The 13,297-nt window shown below is 52.5% G+C and overlaps 1 protein-coding gene across 3 annotated transcripts in view; it reads left to right on the forward strand.

Moving 5' to 3' along the window:
• The window catches only part of CACNB1 (calcium voltage-gated channel auxiliary subunit beta 1), a 61,470-nt gene that overhangs the window by 21,676 nt on the left and 26,497 nt on the right, over positions 1-13,297 (forward strand). For all 3 annotated transcript variants that reach the window (XM_029572975.1, XM_029572976.1, XM_029572977.1), the window contains exons 2-4: positions 11,518-11,637; positions 12,594-12,716; positions 12,988-13,124. In XM_029572975.1, the coding sequence (XP_029428835.1) occupies positions 11,518-11,637; positions 12,594-12,716; positions 12,988-13,124 (380 nt within the window). The remainder of the gene's footprint in view (positions 1-11,517; positions 11,638-12,593; positions 12,717-12,987; positions 13,125-13,297) is intronic.

The following is a 13,297-nucleotide window of genomic DNA, read 5'->3' on the forward strand; positions in this document are numbered from 1 at the left end:
AAGACCAAGACTCCCTGGAGGAAGGGGAAATCCCTCTAGGAACGGAACCATACCGAACCATGATGCATTTCTTCTCCAAAGACGAACTACCAGACCTCATGTCCAGGAGCCTGAGGGAGCTGGCCATCCCAGACACAAGCGCCTCAGCGGAGCCAAAGACGAGCCCTCTTCTGGTTGGGCTCCGTCAGGCCTCACGCCATTTCCCATTGCTGAATGCCGTACAACAGCTGATCGACCTGGAATGGAATGCCCCAGAGGCTAGCTTCAAGATATGATAGAGGTCTTTAAGATCATGAGAGGTCTTGAACAAGTAGATGTGACTCGGTTATTTACACTTTCGAATAATAGAAGGACTAGGGGGCATTCCATGAAGTTAGCAAGTAGCACATTTAAGACTAATCGGAGAAAATTCTTTTTCACTCAATGCACAATTAAGCTCTGGAATTTGTTGCCAGAGGATGTGGTTAGTGCAGTTAGTGTAGCTGGGTTCAAAAAAGGTTTGGATAAGTTCTTGGAGCAGAAGTCCATTAATGGCTATTAATGAATTATACTTAGGGAATAGCCCCTGTTATTAATTGCATCAGTAGCATGGGTTCTTCTTAGTGTTTGGGTAATTGCCAGGTTCTTGTGGCCTGGTTTTTGGCCTCTGTTGGAAACAGGATGCTGGGCTTGATGGACCCTTGGTCTGTCCGAGCATGGCAATTTCTTATGTTCTTATGTTCTTAAGGGAGGATGGGCCCTAGAAGCCCTATATCCACTGGAACCCTCAGCCAAAGAACTCCTGGGGTTTCCCAAAGTGGACGCCATAGTCTGCGCAGTCACAAAGCGCACCACCATTCCAGTCGAAGGAGGAACGGCACTCAAGGATGCCCAAGACAGATGTCAGGAGTCCATCCTTAAACAGTCATTTGAGGCAGCAGCTATGTCACTGCAGATCGCTGCCTGCTGTGCTGTGGTGACATGCGCATGCTTGTCACAGACCAGGAACACAACCACGCCCGTCGAAACATTAGAACCAGCAATATCCTTCCTCAAGGATGCGACCTCCGATCTGGTGTGCACTTCAGCCAGAAGCGTCTCATCCATTGTGACAGCCAGAAGGCAACTCTGGCTCCAAAGCTGGTCAGCCGACGCGACGTCCAAGACGAAACTCATGAGAATGCTGTTTAAAGGAACCCTCCTGTTCGGAAGTGAACTGGAGAAGTTAGCCGACAAATGGGGCAAATTGCCAGTACCTCGGTTACTGGAGGACAAGATCAAGAGAAGCCAATTTCCCTCTCTCCTAACATCCAGGGGCAGAGGATCACAGCGTTTCAGACCGTACAAGAATACATACCAAGCACCTCACCCCGCAAGCAGGGGCCAGTCCTTTCGGAACAAACACAACAAGAGGGGAGCCAGCTCAGGTCCAGGCCCCAGCCATACCCCACAATGAGAATCAACAGACCCATCAACAGGAAGAAGCCATAGGGGGCAGGCTTGCCCGATTCTACCAAAGATGGGTCGAGATAACATCAGACAAGTGGGTCCTAACCATCATTCGAGAGGGATACTTTCTGGACTTCCACAACATCCCTCCAGACAAATTTGTGAAATCTCCCTGCCATTCCCCCTCCAAGAGGACAGCAGTGGAAACCACACTAACCAAATTGCTCGCCTTACAGGCTATAACACCGGTGCCCATGCACCAACGAAATACTGGACACTATTCCATCCATTTATCATCCCCAAGAAAGAGGGAACGTACCGGCCCATACTGGACCTCAAGTCGGTCAACCGCTACATGAGGGTACCATACTTCCGCATGGAAACCCTACGCTTGGTCATAAGGGCGGTACAGCTGGGAGAATTTCTGACCTCCCTGGACCTGTCAGAAGCCTATCTGCACATCCCGGTCCATCACAATCATCAGCGCTTCCTGTGCGTCACGATCCTGGACCATCATTACCAATTCCAAGCGCTACCCTTCGGGCTAGCTACTGCCCCTCGGACGTTCACCAAAATCATGGTCATAGTGGCAGCGACACTGAGGAAAGAAGGAATCCTCATTCACCCATATCTGGACGATTGGCTGATCAGGGCAAAATCTCCAGAGGAAAGTCATCAGACGACCACCAGAGTCAAGAATCTCCTGGAGAACCTCAGATGGTTCGTCAACGCAACCAAGGGCTGTCTGCAGCCCTCCCAATCTCTGGAATACCTGGGAGTCCGGTTCGACACCCAACAGGACTGTTATGTTTTGTAAGTTTTGGGTGGACCCTTGGACACTGTGGCAGCTGACCACGCTCACGGGGGGAAGTCCCGTGAGGGGCCACAGGTCAGGCTCAGCTCTGGACACACAAACACAGATTATATCTTTATTTAGACAGTTTGTGAAGCCATCAGAGGTGGCGGTAGTGAGTAGAAGATGGAGCCCCCTCAGGGTGCTGGAACAGCGGTTCCTCCGGTAGCAGTGCTGTAGTGAAAAGAACTGAGAGAATGAGTACAATAAGATATTCACAGAGTCCCCAGTATGGAGAAGCCCCGAGATAGGAAGAGCTGGCCCTCGAGGAGCAAGTACCAAATCCCTGGGAGCAGAGACTCATTGGCGCGAACCTCAGGGGCGTCCCCCGAAGATGACATCACCCGCGACGGATATTTAAGGTCTTAGATTTTGCTAACAAATTGAGTTAGCAACGGAATGTCAATGGACTCGCTCCAACTTCCAAGCTACTCTGCCTCCTCGGACTTACCAGGGGTACCCGCTCCTCGCTCTCTCCTTTGTTTTTCAGGTGACAGTCTGGAACCGGTACTCGCTCCTCGAGGGCCCTTGTTCCCAGACTTACTCTGTACTCTCTTCTGCCTGGAAGTCATCACTGCCAACTACATTAGTGAGTTACCATTGTTCTCTCAGAGCTTTCCCTGGAACCAGGTACTCGCTCCTCGAGGGCCTATACATTCCAGCTCCTGGGCTTCTATGAGACATTGTGTGAGTGTTACCATCTAGTTCAGTTCAAGAACTCTGCATACCCTGCCTACTCACTATATTTCAGTTTCTCTACAGCTCAGCCTCCAGGGATCGCTGTTCCAGTATCTGAGGGACTACAGCCCAGCCAGGCATTCCAGCTCACTACTGCCACCTCTGGTGGTTCAGTATACTGTCTAATAAAAGAACTAGTGTGTGTCTGTCTCCATACTCTGAGCCTGACTGGTGGTCCCTCTCGGGATCTTCCCCCGGGGGTGTAGTCATCTGCCACTGGTCCAAGGATCCACCCACTACTCTCCTAAATAACAACAGCTAACTCCTAAGCAGACTGTTAACTCTGAATTGAACAGATTGCTAACTCCAGCAACTCAGTTCCTAAATACCAACAGATTGCTAACTCCTATCTGATTGCTCCTCCCATCAGATAGCCGTTCACAACAGGAAGCCCGGGCAATCAGACTAGCCTGCCTATGCTTCAGTCACAGACTCCGGGGCGAATCTGTCAGAGTAATGTCGGACAACGCCACAACAGTGGCCTACATCAATCAAGAAGGAGGAACCAGAAGCCAACAGGTGTTCCTGGAAATAGACTCCCTAATGGCGTGGGCGGAAGCAAACCTACAAGGGATCTCGGCTGCCCACATCGCAGGAAAAGACGTCGCAGCGGATTACCTCAGCAGGGAAAGTCAAGACCCAGGGGAGTGGAGACTGTCAACCACAGCCTTCCAGTTAATAATAGACTGCTGGGGAACTCCAGCCATGGATCTTCTGGCAACCCGGTCCAATGCCCAAGTTCTTCAGCCGCAGACGAGAACCACAATCCCAGGGGATCGACGCCATGGTCCAGACCTGGCCACAGGAAAACCTGCTGTACGCCTTCCCTCCATGGCCACTACTGGGCGGGATCATCCGCAAGATAGAACACCACAGGGGGCTAGTACTTCTAGTGGCCCCAGACTGGCCAAGAAAGCCGTGGTATGCAGACATGCAAAGACTTCTGGAGGGGAACCCTCTGTGTCTACCTCCACACAGGGACCTGATCCAGCAAGGACCGATCCTCCACAAAGACCCAACTCGATTCTCGCTTACGGTCTGGCCATTGAGAGGATTCGCCTGAAGAAGAGCAGATACTCAGGTGCAGTGAATGACACCTTGCTCCAAACACGCAAGTTTTCCACATTTTTAACCTATATACGAATATGGAGAATATTCGAAGCCTGGTGTGAAGACCGTGACATCCTTCCGCGGACAGTCAAAATTCCCATGATCCTGAAATTTCTGCAGGATGACTTGAAGGGGTTGTCTCTCAACTCCATCAAGGTTCAACTGGCCGCGTGGGCTTGCTTCAGAGCCAAAGTGGACGGCATCAGTCTATCTTCCCATCCAGACATCTCTCGCTTCCTGAGAGGGAACAAGCAAATCCGACTACCTATAAAATGGCTGGTACCCCTATGGAATCTCAATCTAGTACTCGACTTCCTAGCGGGAACTTCTTTTAGACCTTCACGCAGTCTGCCCCTAAGGCTCCTGACCTTGAAGACTGCATTCCTAGTGGCAATATGTTCAGCTTGTTGCATCTCTGAACTTCAAGCACTATCCTATTGGGAATCGTTCCTCAGATTAACACCGGTAATCTGAGGAACAGCTACGCACTGTCCCCTCCTTCCTTCCAAAGGTGGTTTCTCATTTCCACCTAAACCAAACCATCTCGCTGCCATCTCCAGACGAGCATAAGGACTCGGAAGAATCATGCCCCCTTCGCCATCTTAACGTTGGCAGACTCCTAGTCCGATACCTGGAAAGATCGGAATCCATACAAAAGACTGACCACCTATTTGTCCTTCACAGCGGGAAGAAACAAGGGGAAGCGGCCTTGTGGGCAACCATAGCCCGCTGGATCAAAGAAGTAATCAAGGCGGTCTACGTAGAAGCAGGCAAGCCTCCACCTCTACAAGTCAAGGCCCATTCCACCAGAGCCCAGGAAGTGTTCTGGGGAGAAACCAAGATGCTGTCACCTGCCGAGATCTGTTGGGCGGCGACATGGTCCTCCATTCACACCTTCTCGAGGTTTTACCGCCTGGATGTTCAGGCCCGGGAGGACACAACATTTGCAAGGGCATTACTAAGTGGGTCACGGGCAGCCTCCCACCCGGTCCGAGAGTAGCTTTTGTACATCCCATTAGTCCTGAGTCCATCTCCTACACGCTAGGAAATGGAGAAATTACTTACCTGATAATTTCGTTTTCCTTAATGTAGACAGATGGACTCAGTATCCCGCCCATGGCTGCCTAGGAATTCTGAAACCTCGGGTGACAATCCCCGAGAGCAAGACAAGCCACACCTTACCTTTAGTTAGGACACCCATAGCTACCGGGTGTAGGCGTTTCTCGGTTGAGTGCACTGGCGGTCTCCAACTAAAATTCACATCAACCAGTTCAAATTAATCAAGTTAACCAAGTTATTCAAACACACACATATCCACAATTGCTTTTCGAGGAGAATACTGAAGAGCAGAGCTTCCTGCAGGGGTATATGTACTAGGGCTGACGTCAGATTGAAATCTGACTCTGTCTCCAACTGCTATCAGGAGCACACTATATCCATTGGTCCTGAGTCTATCTGTCTACACTAAAGAAAACGAAATTATCAGGTAAGTAATTTCTCCATTTTACCCTCCCGTACCCCCATCTTCTGCACAAATAGCTCGTGCAAAACTATACAGGCGCATTCACTGTGTGCATATTACACCAGCAGGCTTTCATGCAGAAGCAACACCAGGGATTTCTCTTTCAAAATTCAGTGCAATTATGTGCAGTAGAAGTATTCATAGTGTGTGAGGTCAAGGTTGGGAGGAAGGAGTGAGATTCCATCAGGGAAGAATCCAAAAGGGAATGGAGAACAAAATTGAGAATCTCATATTGCCTCTGTATCAATCCATGGTGTGACTGCATCAGGAGTATTGGGTGCAGTTCTGGTCACCCCATCTCAAGAAAGACAGCGCAGAACTAGAAAGGGTGCAGAGGAGGGTGACAAGAATGATAAAGGGGATGGAGCATCTCTATGCAGGTTAGGGTTCTTCAGCTTGGGAAAAAAGATGGCTCAGAGGGGACAGGATAGAAGTTTAACTATTAGTAATGTTTTATATTTGAATGTATAGGTCTTAGGTTTTTATATATTGTTTTATTGTAAACCGATGGTATATAAATATGAAATATGAAGTTTCTAAAATCATGATGGGGTGGAATGGGTAAATAAAGGATGGTCATTAACCCTTTCAAACAGTACTAAGGGTGGGGAACAATACATGACACTAACAACCAGCAGATTCAGAACAGATCGTAGAAAGTGCTTTTTCACTATTGAGCTGTGGAATCTGTTGCCAGAGGACGTGGTCAAGGTGATTAGCATAGCGGGGTTTAAAAGAAGTTCCCGAAGGAAAAGTCCATAACACATTATTAGTCAGATAGATTAGAGAAAGCCACAGCTATCCCTGGGAATGAGTAACAGGAATGAGATCTACTTTATGGGATCTGCTGGATACTTGTGACCTGGATTAGCCACAGCTGGAAACAATGTTGGCCACTGTTCCTGGACAGTGGTCTCACCCAGCATGCTAATTGTTACGTTGTTATGAAAGGGGAGTGAGTGATACTACATAGTGGTGTGTAGGTCAATGATGGGAGGGAGGAGGGAGGCTCCATCATAGTGTGTGAGGTCAGGAATGGGAGAATGGAGGGAGGCTCCATCATAGTGTGTGAGGTCAGGAATGGGATATTGGAGGGAGGCTCCATTGTATGTGTGTGAGGTTAGGGATGGGAGGATGGAGGGAGGCTCCATCGTGGTGTGTGAGGTCAGGGATTGGAGGATGGAGGGAGGCTCCATCGTATGTGTGTGAGGTTAGGGATGGCAGGATGGAGGGATGCTCCATCGTGGTGTATGAGGTCAGGGATGGGAGGATGGAGGGAGGCTCCATCATGGTGTGCAAGGTCAGGGATTGGAGGATGTAGGGAGGCTCCATCATGGTGTACGAGGTCAGGGATTGGAGGATGGAGGGAGGCTCCATCGTATGTGTGTGAGGTCAGGGATTGGAGGATGGAGGGAGGCTCCATCGTGGTGTGTGAGGTCAGGAATGGGAGGATGGAGGGAGGCTCTATCGTGGTATGTGAGGTCAGGGATGGGAGGATGGAGGGAGGCTCCATAGTGGTGTGTGAGGTCAATGATGGGAAGGAGGAGGGAGGCTCCATAGTAGTGTGTGAGGTCAATGATGGGAAGGAGGAGGGAGGTTCCATCATGATGTGTGAGGTCAGGGATGGGAGAATGGAGGGAAGCTCCATCGTATGTGTGTGAGGTTAGGGATGGGAGAATGGAGGGAGGCTGCATCGTGATGTGTGAGGTCAGGGATGGGAGGATGGAGGCAGGCTCCATCGTGGTGTGCGAGGTCAGGGATGGGAGGATGGAGGGAGGCTCCATAGTGGTGTGTGAGGTCAATGATGGGAGGGAGGAGGGAGGCTCCATCATAGTGTGTGAGGTCAGGAATGGGAGAATGGAGGGAGGCTCCATCATAGTGTGTGAGGTCAGGAATGGGATATTGGAGGGAGGCTCCATTGTATGTGTGTGAGGTTAGGGATGGGAGGATGGAGGGAGGCTCCATCGTGGTGTGTGAGGTCAGGGATTGGAGGATGGAGGGAGGCTCCATCGTATGTGTGTGAGGTTAGGGATGGCAGGATGGAGGGATGCTCCATCGTGGTGTATGAGGTCAGGGATGGGAGGATGGAGGGAGGCTCCATCATGGTGTGCAAGGTCAGGGATTGGAGGATGTAGGGAGGCTCCATCATGGTGTACGAGGTCAGGGATTGGAGGATGGAGGGAGGCTCCATCGTATGTGTGTGAGGTCAGGGATTGGAGGATGGAGGGAGGCTCCATCGTGGTGTGTGAGGTCAGGAATGGGAGGATGGAGGGAGGCTCTATCGTGGTATGTGAGGTCAGGGATGGGAGGATGGAGGGAGGCTCCATAGTGGTGTGTGAGGTCAATGATGGGAAGGAGGAGGGAGGCTCCATAGTAGTGTGTGAGGTCAATGATGGGAAGGAGGAGGGAGGTTCCATCATGATGTGTGAGGTCAGGGATGGGAGAATGGAGGGAAGCTCCATCGTATGTGTGTGAGGTTAGGGATGGGAGAATGGAGGGAGGCTGCATCGTGATGTGTGAGGTCAGGGATGGGAGGATGGAGGCAGGCTCCATCGTGGTGTGCGAGGTCAGGGATGGGAGGATGGAGGGAGGCTCCATAGTGGTGTGTGAGGTCAATGATGGGAGGGAGGAGAGAGGCTCCATCATAGTGTGTGAGGTCAGGAATGGGATATTGGAGGGAGGCTCCATTGTATGTGTGTGAGGTTAGGGATGGGAGGATGGAGGGAGGCTCCATCGTATGTGTGTGAGGTTAGGGATGGCAGGATGGAGGGATGGAGGGAGGCTCCATCGTGGTGTGTGAGGTCAATGATGGGAAGGAGGAAGGAGGCTCCATCATGATGTGTGAGGTCAGGGATGGGAGGATGGAGGCAGGCTGCATCGTGGTGTGTGAGGTCAATGATGGGAGGGAGGAGGGAGGCTCCATAGTGGTGTATGAGGTCAATGATGGGAAGGAGGAGGGAGGAGGAGGGAGGCTCCATCATGATGTGTGAGGTCAGGGATGGGAGGATGGAGGCAGGCAGCATCGTGGTGTGTGAGGTCAATGATGGGAGGGGAGGAGGCAGGCTCCATTGTGGTGTGTGAGGTCAGGGATTGGAGGATGGAGGGAGGCTCCATCGTGGTGTGTGAGGTCAGGTATGGGAGGTTGGAGGGAGGCTCCATCATGGTGTGTGAGGTCAGGGATGGGAAGATGGAGGGAAGCTCCATCGTGGTGTGTGAGGTTAGGGATGGAAGAATGGAGGGAGGCTGCATCGTGATGTGTGAGGTCAGGGATTGGAGGATGGAGGCAGGCTCCATCGTGGTGTGTGAGGTCAGGGATGTATGGATGGAGGCAGGCTCCATCGTGGTGTGTGAGGTCAGGGATTGGAGTATGGAGGCAGACTCCATCGTGGTGTGTGAGGTCAGGGATTGGAGGATGGAGGATGGAGGGAGGCTCCATCGTGGTGTGTGAGGTCAGGGATGTATGGATGGAGGCAGGCTCCATCGTGGTGTGTGAGGTCAGGGATGTATGGATGGAGGCTCCATCGTGATGTGTGAGGTCAGGGATTGGAGGATGGAGGATGGAGGGAGGCTCCATCGTGGTGTGTGAGGTCAGGGATGTATGGATGGAGGCAGGCTGCATTGTGGTGTGTGAGGTCAATGATGGGAGGGAGGAGGGAGGCTCCATAGTGGTGTATGAGGTCAGGGATTGGAGGATGGAGGGAGGCTCCATCGTGGTGTGTGAGGTCAGGTATGGGAGGTTGGAGGGAGGCTCCATCATGGTGTGTGAGGTCAGGGATGGGAAGATGGAGGGAAGCTCCATCGTGGTGTGTGAGGTTAGGGATGGAAGAATGGAGGGAGGCTGCATCGTGATGTGTGAGGTCAGGGATTGGAGGATGGAGGCAGGCTCCATCGTGGTGTGTGAGGTCAGGGATGTATGGATGGAGGCAGGCTCCATCGTGGTGTGTGAGGTCAGGGATTGGAGTATGGAGGCAGACTCCATCGTGGTGTGTGAGGTCAGGGATTGGAGGATGGAGGATGGAGGGAGGCTCCATCGTGGTGTGTGAGGTCAGGGATGTATGGATGGAGGCAGGCTCCATCGTGGTGTGTGAGGTCAGGGATGTATGGATGGAGGCTCCATCGTGATGTGTGAGGTCAGGGATGTATGGATGGAGGGAGGCTCCATCGTGGTATACGAGGTCAGGGATTGGAGGATGGAGGGAGGCTCCATCATATGTGTGTGAGGTCACGGATTGGAGGATGGAGGGAGGCTCCATCATGGTGTGTGAGGTCAATGATGGGAGGGAGGAGGGAGGCTCCATAGTGGTGTATGAGGTCAATGATGGGAAGGAGGAGGGAGGCTCCATCATGATGTGTGAGGTCAGGGATGGGAGGATGGAGGCAGGCAGCATCGTGGTGTGTGAGGTCAATGATGGGAGGGAGGAGGCAGGCTCCATCGTGGTGTGTGAGGTCAGGGATTGGAGGATGGAGGGAGGCTCCATCATGGTGTGTGAGGTCAGGGATGGGAGGTTGGAGGGAGGCTCCATCATGGTGTGTGAGGTCAGGGATGGGAAGATGGAGGGAAGCTCCATCGTGGTGTGTGAGGTTAAGGATCGAAGAATGGAGGGAGGCTACATTGTGATGTGTGAGGTCAGGGATGTATGGATGGAGGCAGACTCCATCGTGGTGTGTGAGGTCAGGGATTGGAGGATGGAGGGAGGTTCCATCGTGGTGTGTGAGGTCAGGGATGTATGGATGGAGGCTCCATCGTGATGTGTGAGGTCAGAGATGTATGGATGGAGGGAGGCTCCATCGTGGTGTGTGAGGTCAGGGATGTATGGATGGAGGGAGGTTCCATCATGGTGTATGAGGTCAGGGATGTATGGATGGAGGGAGGCTGCATCGTGGTTGTGAGGTCAGGGATGTATGGATGGAGGGAGGCTCCATCGTGGTGTGTGAGGTCAGGGATGTATGGATGGAGGGAGGCTCCATCGTGGTGTGTGAGGTCAGGGATGTATGGATGGAGGGAGGCTCCATCATGGTGTGTGAGGTCAGGGATGTATGGATGGAAGGAGGCTCCATTGTGGTGTGTGAGGTCAGGGATTGGAGGATGGAGGGGAGGCTCCATCATGATGGAGCCCTGGGGTAGAGGGAGGCGTGGGATAAATACTGTGGATCCATCAAGTCTAGTGGGCATAAATAGAGAGGAGGCAGCAAACACTGCACGGTGCGGCAGTAGCCACTGAGGCATTCACGGAGCGGGATGCCAGTGGCCAGTAGTTGGTGTTTCACTTTCATGCAACAAAACACTGCACGGAGCGGCAGTAGCCACAGAGGCATTCACGGAGCGGGATGCCAGTGGCCAGTGGTTGGTGTTCCACCTTCACGGAGCGGAAGGATGGAGGGCTGCCATCTCAAAAAAAACAAAAACAAACAAACAAGCAAACAAAACAGGGGTGGGTAAGGGGCAGGGGTGTGGCCTGCTGGTTGCGGCGGTTGCTACCCCTGATTGAGCTGGATGTTCACTAGGATGGCGCTGCTCTCTGCATTGGTGGAGGGGTGGAAGGGAATTGGGGCCGGAGGGTGCTGGAAGCCAATAGAGACGGGTGGGAGGGAGAAAAAAGGGGGGAAAAAAATGGATAAAGTGCGTAGCTTGCTGGGCAGACTGGATGGGCCGTTTGGTCTTCTTCTGCCATCACTTCTATGTTTCTATGTGTGAGGTCAGGGATGTATGGATGGAGGGTGGTTCCTTCTTATTTATTCCATAAGTGCTGTACTCCCTGGAGATGCTGCACTTGCTGTTTCCGGTTATTATTGGATGGAGACTCCAATCCCAGCCAGGGCATGTCAATGGCCTCTCTTACATCTCTCCTTCCTCCCTCTACCCCAGGGCTCAGCAGAATCTTACACCAGTCGCCCCTCGGATTCAGATGTTTCTCTGGAGGAGGACCGCGAGGCGCTGAGGAAGGAAGCTGAGCGCCAGGCCTTGGCACAACTGGAGAAAGCCAAAGTGAGCAGAGCTGCTCTTTCTGCTGCAGACTAGGAGCTCAAGGCCCAAGGGCATGAAACAGTTAATGCAGCAGCTAATGGAAGCCGCCCAGACCAGGTTCCTAGGAGGTTGCCCTGTAACTAGCAGACAATATGGCTAGCTGCCCTTACCATCGGACTAGCATATTTTCATGAGTTCCAGGCCCGGACAGACTAAGGGTAAAGATGTTGGACCCAAGGATGATTGAAACCTTTGCTTCTCACAGAGCCTCTCCCCCTATCCCTGCCAGCAGGCTGGCAGGGATAGGGGGAGAGGCTGGCAGGCTGGCGTTCTGCTGGTGATGCTATCAGATGGTAGGACTGGGTACCCTGAACTCTGATGCTTGCCATGTAACAGGGAGCCCAGGCTCATGGGGCCCCTGTATTACGCTGTGGTGGAGGGGGGATCTGTTTGTGCTCTGAAATGGATAGCAAACTGTTCTCTCCCTCTCTCAGTGCCAGCTGGGTTGTGGTTCCTGGCCGCCTGTTCTCTGTCAGAAGGCCTAATGACTGAACATCCATCTCTGGCTGGATAAAGGGAAATTCTTATTAGTTAATTCATTTGGCTAATCTTGATAAATTGTTCGATCAATGCTTGCATGGTTAAGAGGCGCATTCAGTGGTTGCTGTAGGTCAGCAGCACTTGGTCAGGAGCCACTGGGGATGTTTAAGGTGAATAATGGATCAGGCCCGCCTGCCACCTCACTGGAAACCAGGCACTGCTGTCTGGGACTTGGTGTCGGCACTGCCCGCTGGACTGGGACCCAGTGCATCTAACATGCTGGATGCTGCGTGCTGGGGAGGAACGATGAGCCCCCCCTCAGGAAATCACGTCACTGGGCTTGCACGGGGGTCCCTAGGGTGAAGCCTGGTGGGATGAGTGGTGCGAGGCGTGCACTGCGTCGGGGGTGCCTCACTGCTTCTTGCTCTCTCTGACAGACCAAGCCTGTTGCCTTTGCAGTCAGGACGAACGTTGGGTACAACCCCTCCCTCAGTGATGAAGTGCCCGTCCAGGGGATGTCCATCTCCTTCGAGCCTAAGGACTTCCTGCATATCAAAGAGGTAAGGGATGGGGCAGGGGGGCAGGGGGGTCGGAGGTTTGCCCGGTGACATTGGCTTAGCTCTTTCGGTGCCATGGGTGAAGCCATCCACATGCGGCGAGGAGAGAAAAGTCACATCTGGACCTTACCAGAACTCTTTCTGCACTGCTCCTGCTGAGTCCTGTCTCCCCTCCCCCCATTATATTTAATGGGAAGGTGATAGGGAATGTGACCCCATGTTCCCCCCACCTTTCTGCAGCCCATGTAAGCATTTGCCTTTCTGTTGGGCACAGAAATACAATAACGAGTGGTGGATCGGACGCCTGGTGAAGGAGGGGTGCGAGGTGGGCTTCATTCCCAGCCCTGTCAAGCTGGAGAACATGAGGATGCTACAGGAGCAGAAGATGAGGCAGAACCGACTCAGCTCCAGGTGAGAAGTTCGGCTGCGGGGAGACGTGTCACGTGATCCACGGTGAGGGACGCTCGTCACCACTTACTTCCTGCAATTTAATATTAAGAGAAGCGTGGATGAGTGAATGTGACGCCACTTTGTATGGTCCCTCTCAGAGGGGCAATGTGAGTAACAGACGTCAGCGCATTACT

This window comes from Rhinatrema bivittatum, chromosome 12 (assembly GCF_901001135.1).
Source record: "Rhinatrema bivittatum chromosome 12, aRhiBiv1.1, whole genome shotgun sequence".
Classification (NCBI taxonomy): domain Eukaryota; kingdom Metazoa; phylum Chordata; class Amphibia; order Gymnophiona; family Rhinatrematidae; genus Rhinatrema; species Rhinatrema bivittatum.